Source organism: Mesocricetus auratus, unplaced genomic scaffold, assembly GCF_017639785.1.
Source record: "Mesocricetus auratus isolate SY011 unplaced genomic scaffold, BCM_Maur_2.0 Super-Scaffold_100008, whole genome shotgun sequence".
Lineage (NCBI taxonomy): Eukaryota > Metazoa > Chordata > Mammalia > Rodentia > Cricetidae > Mesocricetus > Mesocricetus auratus.
Window position 1 is genome coordinate 7977529 of NW_024429192.1, and position 11184 is coordinate 7988712.

General features: G+C 40.4%; 1 protein-coding gene across 1 annotated transcript; it reads left to right on the top strand.

Annotated features, from left to right (window-relative positions):
• Window positions 1–1141: 1141 nt before the first annotated feature.
• LOC101831760 (keratin-associated protein 7-1) lies at window positions 1142–1764 on the top strand. Its single transcript, XM_005073825.2, has one exon. The coding sequence runs from the start codon at window positions 1142–1144 to the stop codon at window positions 1403–1405; it is 264 nt and encodes an 87-aa protein (XP_005073882.1). The 3' UTR covers window positions 1406–1764.
• Window positions 1765–11184: the final 9420 nt, after the last annotated feature.

The following is an 11184-nucleotide window of genomic DNA, read 5'->3' on the forward strand; positions in this document are numbered from 1 at the left end:
GCTTGGTTTACTACCAGCCACTGAGACCTAAAATTGGTCCAACGTGACTTTGCAAAGGGCACCCTTCCCCTCACTGCCAGCACAACTCTACCACAAGACAGTTTGTCAATGTTTAGGATGATTTACAAGTAAGGATTGGATGCTCTCCATAAAAAATAAAATATGTGTTAACAAGAAAGATGCTTGTAAAGGAGACAGATGAAAATGACTGGTAGATTTTCCTGAGCCATCTTATTATGTGGTACCTTTACAGCTTTTATGAAAAGATTTGTTCATTTTTAATTTAAAAATTCATACATGTATACAATGTGTCTCTCCCTCTGGCTCCTTAGCCCTCCCACCAATGGGCTTCCTATCTCCCCCTAAACTTCATGTAATTAAAAAAATGTTCAGATGATTTTTTATAGTAATGCTCTTGAAAATTAAAAAAAGTATTGAGGTGCATTTACATAAAAGAAAACAAGTGGTTGAAAGCCAGCAATTCTCTGATATCTAATTTATTCACAGCGTTCTGCAGTCACTACTTTTACCTGGTGCTAAACGATGTTCTCCACCACCTAAGTAAAACAAAGCAAAACAACAGCCCTCTATTTCCAAGTGCCAATGTTTTGGAATGATTCAGAAAGTGAATTTCATGAGAACTATAGTGTTTGTGTTTTCAGAATTATTTTACCAAACAGTCAAAGATCTCAGACAATGGTTCTGTCTTGGTTTGAGTGTATATGTTCTTGCCAAAACTTTTTTTTTTTAGCCAAGTAATATCAACTGGGAGTAGTTTATAAGCAGAAGTCTTAGAGCCTCAAATGATGCAATCAGGATAGCAGTTAAAATGTGGGACACTGATGAATAGAATTCAGTGGTGTGTCAAGGATGGGCACTGCTTTGAAGATAGCAGGCATTCCTTTGTAAACAGGAAAGCCAACAAAAATGTGGCCAAAGAGTCCGTGGGTTTCTTGACGCACATTTTATTGGAGAAATAATAGGTGCATTTACGCAAATTCGTGGGGGAGGTGTGCAGTGACTGGTGTGTCATGTCCAGCAGCTCAAGGTATAAAAAGTCGAGTGTGGGAGAGATGCGGCATTCACACTTCGGTGACTTGACCTTCACAGTCTATCCAAATCTCTCTCCTCATCTGCCACCATGACTCGTTATTTCTGCTGTGGAAACTACTTCCCAGGCTATCCTTGCTATGGAACCAACTTCCATGGCACCTACAGAGCCACCCCCCTGAACTGTGTCGTGCCTCTGGGTTCTCCCCTGAACCACGGCTGTGGAACCATCTACAGCTCCCGCAACTACTGTTACGGTGGTGTTAGTAACTTCCAAAATCCAGGCTGTTGCTATGGCAGCAGCTTCTACAGGCCATGGGGCTCTGGCTCTGGCTTCGGCTACAGCACCTACTGATGGCCCAATGGCTCTGATGACTACAGGACCCTCAACCAGTTAATCTTCACGAGGAACAACCTGAGAAAAATGTCTGTCATCCAGCCAACCGTGTGCTTGGACGGTAGACAGCTTACAGTGGTATAGCTCTTTGGTGATGCCGAACAGGATGCCAGTGCTGCGCCGAAACTCATCTGCAGCTAAGGAAAGCCAGACACACAGCTTTTTAAGAAGAGACTGAAATCTGGCAGTGCAGGAGGTCGCTCACTTCCCAGGTTCTCCCATATTCAACGGCATCAGCATAAGCGCGTTTCTAATTGGACTGTGTGCGCAGGGTCTTACTGTCAGTCTCCCAATAAATCTGTTTCGTTCAGCATGCATACTTTTGTTGTGGCCTTTTGTCTTTTACTGTGTTTTGTGTGTTGTTGAGTTCATCAACCATTTCAATCTCTAACGGCTGATTCTAACTAAAGTTCACGGGTGGGTATGGCGGATGGTCACTTTTCTCCTCCAGTAGTGTGCATAGTACCTTCCAGGAGTATGAAAGCTCGCCAGGAGTGGTGAAGCTTCCAGGTCAGCCCTAGCTCGATGTCTCCGTGTTCTAACACCTAAGCATATAGCGTCTTCAACATTGGCATTGGGGTCTTACCATCAAGAGCGGGAGGGTAAACGAAGAACAGTGGCAACAGCCTGTAATGTTTGTGGGTCTATAGCTCCTCAGTGACCGAGAATTCCAAGGGAAGTAATCCACCAGCACAAAAGCTGTACTAGCATCAAAGGAGTAAGAGCTACTTTCTGATTGGATTGAAGTTCTACCCCACAGGATGAAACTCATACCTGTGCTATGATTGGGCCAAAATCTTGGGGGGAGGGGAGAATCCACTATTGTTTTACTAAATGGATGTAGCATTAAACCAAATCCGAATGATATTGTTACACCCACAGATCAATGCATCTCTCAGCTCTCCTCAGAGAAGCTCCTACTTGCAGGAGGTGGCATTTAATGCAGAGACCTACAGCTGTCTGAGGTGCAGAGATGCCTAAACAGAGTGCACACACTCAGGGACCATTGTGGGAGAGGGCACAGGATGAGTACAAGAGCCAGAGGCAGGCGGTGAGGATAAGGAAACTGCCTTCCTGGCACAGCAGGGTGCCAGCACATATGAACTCACAGTGGCTGTGACAGCATGTGCAAGACCTGTGCAAGCCCAAGCCACAGAAAGCCTCACCGTGTACATGGGAGCTGGGCACGAAATGCCACCCAAGCTATAAGGACAGCGACAACTGTTAGCCGCTGGAAGATGGAGAGAAAGTTTAAGAGTGTCACCCCTGGCCAGGTGACACTCTTAAACTAGAAGAAGACAACACATCTAAGAATATTTGGGAACCTCTAACTGGCCTTGTAGGATATAAAACAAAACAAAAAAAACTTTGAAAAACTGAAAAATAGAAAACCAAAAGAGTTGGGTGGGTAAGGAAAGGGAAATGGACTTGGGGGATGAATATGATTAAACACATTGTATGAAATTTTCAAAGAACTAATAAAAATAAATGTAAAAGAGAGAGGGAATTGTCCCATATTTAATCCAAACATACTTCACTTGTTATCTCTCTATGTTGATTATGAACATAGGAAAAATATGATGCATACTAAAATAGAAAAAAACAAAATGTTTCTTTTAATTACTCAAATAGTTCAGTTTGGATTCATTATTTTCCTACTATCTATAATATTTGCTTTTGTGAGACCTGAATACCACAGACTGGTGGGCAGATTACAATTAAATGGCTTGAGCTAAGAAACTGAATTTAGGGACCCCTAAGATGTTATCAATAAAGTGAAGTCAACTGCTGAAATCATGTAGTATATTTTCCATTTTTCAATAGATGTGTTTCACTTTCTTCAACTTTGTCACCTCTGATCATGCATATATCTAGTAATAAAAAGGAAGCTATTGCTCTCTGGAATGATAGCTACCATCAAGAGCACTTGGGATGGTGTGTGGTCTGTATTGGCGGAAGGCTGCATATCCTGTTTTCAGATTATGTTCTGAATTAAGGGTCATTTATTTGTGTCAAGTGTTTACTATACTTTGACTCTAAGAAAATACTCAGCTAATTGTTCATGGACTTAATTTGTTAAATATCTGACTTATGAGAGTAGATACGATGTAGTCCATTATAAATTTCATATATTCATGCATGAAGAAGTTTTTGGCTTTGGCAGGTGGAGTCTGATTTGGTAGCTGATGGTCTTCAAGCGGGCATGAACTCATTTGGTAGACACTCATTATGCCACGACAGCATTGAGCACTACTCTGGGTTCTGGAGGCACAGATAAAACACAGTCTTTACCCTCAGGTGTTCATTATTTAGTATATGAAAGGCATTAAAGGGTGTTCAATCCACTATTTAATATATGAAGGGTATTAATAGTTTCCTTTAAAATAATCAGTCACTCTGTACAGTTTGTATTGATGCAAGGTCCTTTGGGAAAATCATTGCCTTCCCTCCAACCCATAGTGCACACTCACTGTTCTGAATTTAGTCAGTTGCCTGGCACTGTCTCTGGAAGCTCCCTTTCCCCTCAGGACCCAACCTTGTGTAAAGTATATCCCCTAGTGTTCTTCAATCTGGACCAGTTCTTGGCCTTTGGGTTTCTTGGCATCAACTGATTTGAAGACTATGGGGCAACTGTTGAATTTTCTTGACTTTCCTTCATAGTTGCTCATATGGTGCATCTTGCAGAATCACCATAGAAAGGAAGCTGCATGCTTCTCTGTGCTCCTCCCCAGAGCTGTACCACACTGTGCTGGCTCATGTAGCTTCCGTTGGCATGGTCAGTTCATCACGTATGAGTAGGCTCTCTTTAGGTTTCTCCACCATAAAGTTATTTCTCCACATAGACTTGAATTAATAATTTTTAAGTCTCATTGCATTCATTACTTGCTTTATACCATAAAAAGTACTTTTCTTCTCTTCATTTATTGTGTTGCTTAAAATTTCAATTGATATTGACACTGGCTCAGAGTTTCTTATTTTATTCAATTCATTAATTTGATGGGGGAAGTCTTTCTGTGTAAATGTTTCTCTTATTGGTTAATGAATAAAACACCGATTGGCTGATTGGTCAGGCAGGAAGTAATGTAGCTGGGCAGAATCAGAATATAAGCAGGGACAAACAGGAAATCGCTCCCTTTTTTCCTTTGTGAAGACACTGAACAGTGGAGCTGTAGAATGCCAGAGGAGTAAGCGGTCCTTTTCTCCGGTAAGATAAGACCATGAGGAAACACGTAGATTAGTAGTTTTTTTTCTTTTTTGGTTTTTACGAGACAGGGTTTCTCTGTATTGTTTTCAAGGCTGTCGGTCCAGCCCAGCCTTGAACTCACAGAGATCCGTCTGCCTCTGCCTCCCGAGTGCTGGGGTAGATTAGTAGTTATAGGTTAACAATAAGAAGTCCATCTCCAGCCAACAGCTTATAACTAATATAGCATCTGTGTGTTTCTTTGGGGCAGAGAAGGGCAGTGAGACCTTGCCTTGCCAGAGAAAGCTCACATTACAAAATGGCACCCTCAATGTGTGGCATGAATTTCAATCTGACAGCAGTTTTAAAAGGGATTTTAGAAACAAAAGAACAGAGACAAGCACAGCTTCTTGATAGCAGCATTTTCTTGGGTGGGCTCTGTTTTGCTAGACACAAGCAAAGATTTGGCGTCTCCTTTAATGGAGGTTTCCAGACTCAGCATAAATGGAAAAACTGCATGGCTCTTTTAAGAGTCCTTGCTAACAACTGATGGTGTGTATGCACACTAGCAGTGACCACATCTCTAAGTTGACAGCACGTTGCTTGATGGCAGCATTGACCAAGGTGGTGAGCACAGCTCCCAGTGCTGATGGTAAACTTATGCCTGCCATGTCTAAAAGCCAATGGCTAATACAGCCGCTGCTTTGAGTTTAGCAATGTTGTTTAGCAGATAATAGACCTGTGGCCAGAAAAAGATAAAGACTTACAGTAAAGACAGATTCAGATGAAGTAAAACCTCTAGAAGATTTACAGTGTGTTTAAAAATATATGTAGGCTTGTGAGAGAAAATAAACAGGATAAAGTAATCTAAAAAGAATAGAAAGAAATAGAGTAGCTGGGGGTTTTGGCACACTCCTTTAATCCCAGCAATCGGGAGGCAGAGGCAAGCAGATCTCTGTGATTTCAAGGTCAGCCTGGTGTACAAAGTGAGTTCAAGGGCAGTCAAAGTTACGCAGAGAAACCCTGTCTCAAAAAAAGAAAAATAAAAGTAAAAGAAATAGAGTAATCATAAATAAATAAATAAATAAATAAGTCACATAAGGATGGAAAATACACAGAGAGTCTGGATACCGTATGTTGTCTTTGAATTGTTTCACTGCTGAGGAAATAGCAACAACTGCTAAAATAAATGCTGCTGGAATAATCCAATTTATATATTTTAAAAATGCCTTGACTTCAAAATTTAAGTATAAGGCCATGTTACTTTGGAAAAGAAGTTTAGTTTGTGTTTCCACAAGAAATGAAAATCTGTGGATTCCTTCCAGACTAACATGGTTTGATCAAGCAGTGTCCCAGGTGATCCAACACTAAATATACCTGGGACCATGCAGTCAGGATTTCTGGGTTTTCTTAGGAGCCCCATGACAGCGCCCCTGAACAGCAGAAAGTGGTTTGGAGGGAATGACGCCCACATTCCCAAATATTGTTTATAAATGTTTGTTTTTATTTAAATGGGGTTGGCTATAAATAGTTAATGATAACAGCCAATCTATTTTTAAAGGAAAAAAGGGGGAAATGGTATAGAAATGAATACTTTGTATTGGTATGGATTTTCATTTATTGATACAAATTTAAGGTCAATTTTGCGATATGTATATTTCTCCTCTTGTTTAGGTATTGTGTTTATACAGACCTTTTAAGACGTAATGCACAATTAAATACAGATTGTATATAGTCACCTATAATAGTCAAAACTTATAGTTAGATTAATTATGTTTTCTAGATATACAGAGATATATTTGAGATGGATAGATAGTCTTCAAACCTTTCAAAGACCTAGAGTATATGACATTTAAAATGGCTTAGGGTTTTTCATGACAGTGAGATACAACTGCTCCTGGCAATACTGATTATGTCTGAGAGGAAGATGGGCATCAAAGAAACTCATTATGGAGTTTGCTTTCAATATGGTGAGACTAGCTATTTGGGCAAGGAAACACTCTTGCCTGGACTGTTTGACTGTTGTATAAACTGTACATGCAGGACCCAAAGGAAAGTGACTACTGAACTTGCAAAATAAGATGGATAGTACTGAAGGGTTCTTGCTTCATGGAAGAGTTTGCCAGACATTCTACAGGACACAGAAAAATGACTGACAAACTGCCAGTACAGGTGGGATAGTTTAAAATTTCTTGCTTTCCTGAGAAGTCTGCCAGACACATTATGGACTGTGGGCTGGAGATGGATGCTCCAACATTACAGAGGAACTTTTCATGACTGTCCAACTAGCGAGATATCTCTGTCAATTCTAGAGTTTATATATTATCCTTCTGTGGTCTTTGATGGAGTTGATGACAGATAGTTATAGTTATAGTTTTCCTTAGTTATGATAAGAGATAAGTTACATATAAGACTCACAAAGATCGGATAGATGATAGAATATTTTCTTTAAATCTTGCTTAATGTTAATGGGCTAAATATTATAACTATAGTTCTTACTTGATAACTGTTTTGTTATATATAATGTTAATGTTAAACCCTTGTTTTTATTTAGACAGAAAAGAGGAGATGATGGGGAAAGTCCTTCTGTGCATATGTTTCTCTTATTGGTTAATGAATAAAACACTGACTGGCTGATTGGTCAGGGAGGAAGTGACTTAGCTGGGCAGAATCAGAATTTAAGCAGGGACAAACAGGAAATCACTCTCTTTTCTTCTCTGAGGAGATGCTGAACAGTAGAGATGTAGGACGCCAGAGGAGTAAGTGGTCTCTGGACCATTTCTCTGGTAAGATAAGATCATGTGGAAATACATAGATTAGTAGTTATGTGTTATTAATTAAGAAACCATAGCCAGCGGCCAACAGATTTATAATTAATGTAGCATCTATGTGTTTCTTTGGGGCAGAGAAGGGCAGCAGGACCCAGCTGGGCCAGAAAACTGACTCAATCTGGCCAGAAACAACATGTTACATTAATTAATTAACTAATATTGTTAAATTTGATATTCAAAGTATTCTGGACACAGAGAGCTAAACACCATACATGCTGGCTCTCATGTCTTATGGAAACGGCCCATACCACTCTTGAGCTATTTTTCTTCTTTGTGGCTCAACAAACTAGTTCAAAGTTTCATCTTAGTCTTTTCTATTCTCTCGTGGATGTAGGGATTTCACCAGAATCTCCAAGTTCTTTCAGTATGGAGGAATTTAGAAAGTAAATATCCATGGGCATGTCCCTTGCTGTGGTGTCATTGTTTGTGTTCTCATTGACTATGAGAATATGCTACAACAATATAGTAATAGTATGCTACAATTGTACAGAAGCCTCTCCTGACGTGCTCTAAAGAGTCACTGGAAATCTACGCATAGGAGCAGAGCTCATTGATGAGCAGGATTCATTTTAATGTGAGAGACTTAACCCTAGCATTTTTTTTTAGTATTGTGTCAGAATTTGAAGGCATCATTTGCTTACTCCTCAACTTTTCTCTCTCTCTCCATGTGTGTCTTTTAAAACATTTGATATATGTATTTTTATATGTATATGTGTATTCGGGGCTGACAGCTTGGTACTGGATAACTGATTATGGGTTGGTCCCCAGAGAAACTGATTCTCTCTCGCTCTTGCAGCAGCCATTAACTGCCTATAGCTTTTCATCAAGGGGTGGAGTCTTGTAAGATTTCCCTCATCCTTACTGGAGTATGAACTGGTGTTGTCTTTACACAGGTCTTGTTTGGGTGACCATATTGTTGATATTTCATGGGTGTAGCTTCTCTGTAACATATAGAAGACACTATTTTGTGTCAGATACTGTGGTTCTTTGGCTCTTAAGATCTTTCTGATGTTCCCAGACGCTTAGGTTAATCAACTGGAGTTGGGCACCCCACAGTCCATTATTCTCTGCATTTTAACCAGAGGTGGATTTCTTCAGTAGTCCATCTGCTATCTCTGTTAATGTCCCACATTTTCCTGTTTTTCTCTTTATAGCATCTGTGTCATAATGTACTCCTTCTAGAAGTTTTACATCCAAACATGGTCCCCTTTTAGTTTCCTGGTTTCTGTGTTTACTCCAGGTTACATATTTAAACCTAAAGATTCGGAGATAAGATCTACAAATAAGAGAGAACACATGACATTTGTCCTTTTGGGCTTGGGCTAAACCACTCAGTGTATTTTCTACTTCCATAATACTCTTTCCAAAGCCATAGACTATTTAACAAAGCCCCCAGTGCCACAAGACTCCATAAGATTCCAGAATCAATACAGGCATTGTCCCTGGCTTCCTCTCAGAGCTTAAAGTCAAGTCCCCAGCTGCTGAAGATACTGTGCCCTTTAGAAACAGGACTTGGAGAGATCAAGCTGGGACTGACCCAGGACCCTGCTCCCTGAGGGTGAGCATTCACGGTGTCTGATGGTGCAGGCGCTAAGGGAGAGAAGCTGTGCTGCCGTTTCTTCTTTGCTGTTTCTTCTTTGCCGTTTCCCTCTTCTCCATCACACAGAAATCTACTCTCTCTTGATTTACACTGTCACTGCAATTCTTTCTACTCGGTAACAGTGCCATGCATTAAACAGTGTGGATTATAGCTTAAAAACTGTGTGGATAGATTTTTACTTAAATCTGACACATGTCTTGGGACACTGGTTTCACTTTAAGAAGGTCCTGAAGTTTAATTTGTCCCAATGGGTAAATATTTAGCAAATGGGAAAAGGAGTATAGAACTAACATACCAGGATGAAGTCTTCTAGTGCCCCTGCATGCCCATTCTTTTGTAATTAATTAGCAAAGAAAAACCTTTCTTGTGTTCTTGCCCATTGACTCCTACCTGACATTGTCAAGATCTTTTCAGGATGGTCACACGCTTGAAAAAAATTCTATTTTTTATTTTTAATTAATACATTTTACATCTTCTCCTCCCACTCCTTACCCCTACCTCCCTTTTCTGTCCCCTCAATCCACCCCTCCTTATATTCATCCAGAAAGGGGGTAATTTAAATAGTTATTCATCTCCATCTTAAATCTCAGTGCCAACTCCTTCTCATTATGTCCAAGAAAAGGTATCGGATCTTTGTTCCTAATATTTTCTCCTTTCACATTCACACTTCATCATTTCTTTACCAAAGCTGTAGATCTACTCTACCTGGTAGTCCTTAATTCCTCTTCCACAGATGCATATAATAAGCTGAATATATAAATAAAATCACGTACTTAGTTTTCATAAGTTGTTTGTGATATTCAAGTTTTCCCTATAGTTTTAAGTAAAAAGAGCAACCACAGGCAGGGGAGTTTCATAATTCTTTATTCTCTTCTGGAAAATTCCTACAGAACCTTCAGAAGGTCTTACTCAACATCCAGTAACTTCCCTTGTTCCAGTTTGGAAGCTAGAGTCCGGTTTACTGACATTGTTTCCATTGCACTGAAGCAGTCCTTTAGCCACAGGAATATACTTTTTTCTCAGATGACGCTGGAGGTATTAGCTTGTTGCTACAGTGGGAGACCACACAACATAAGAAACTGCAGGGTGTCTCAATGGGAAGGTGTCTGCAGGGAGTTGTTATAGAGTTTAGACTTGGATTAGGTGGCCTGGAGCATGTTAAATGGGGGCAGGGGAACCATGTGAATTAGAAAATAATTATTTTTATAATTCTCTTGTAACTACCACAAATTTAGCAGCTCAAGACAATACAGGTTCACTTTCTCACAGGTCTAGAGGTCAGGAGTTGAAAATGGTTCTCCCTAGGTTCAAGAGATCAAGCTGTTGAAAAGTTACCATTCAGTTTTGAGTTCCCAGAGGATAGCTGATTGTTTGATTTCCCAGTCTCTATAGGGCGTCCAACATATCCTCCTTGTGCACCTCCACCCTTCTTCCAAGAGAGTTGTAAGTCACTCCAAGATGCTATCCCTGGCCTCTCTGTCTTCCTCTTACACTCACAGAGATTCTTGTTACTTTGTCTGGGGCAACCTAGATAAAGTGCAATAGCCTCCCCATTTCCAGGCCTGCCCATGGGCAACCTTATTTTTTCCTGTGTGATAAGCATATTTGTAGGTCGCAGGGATTAGAGTTCTTGCTCCCTTGAGAGACCATTACTCTGCCTACCTCAGGCACAATCAGGAAGTGAGAGTGAGCCCATAATCAATTGTGTTAATAATTTTTACTTAAGAGATAAAACAAAGCTCACAGCACAGTGGTGTAATCATGGCTGTGTTTGACATAATGTTCTTGTTTTCTTTGTTTGCAGGCATGATCATGGCATGGTCCCCGTAAGATTTGTGTTACTGCCCCATTGTTTCCTACTGACTTCATCTGATCTGCAGTTCTAAAGGTTGCTTGTGGAAAGTAGGGTATTATTCCTTCCATCCCCTTGTCTCTGGGTGACCTTGTCTTATTTGTGTTCTGAAGGTTGTGCAGAAGGGAATGGAAAGTTGGACTCATTGATTAGCAGCCTTGAAGGCTGTGCATGGATGAAAGGAACAGATGCCCTGTTTGACCCTCAGTGTTGCAGGGCTTAGTGACTGTTCCCCCCACCAGCGACTTCATTAACTGACAACTGATATCTTCA

Bases quoted from the DNA above. Each gene is read 5' to 3' on its own strand.
- LOC101831760 (XM_005073825.2), top strand. From the start codon at position 1,142: ATGACTCGTTATTTCTGCTGTGGAAACTACTTCCCAGGCTATCCTTGC.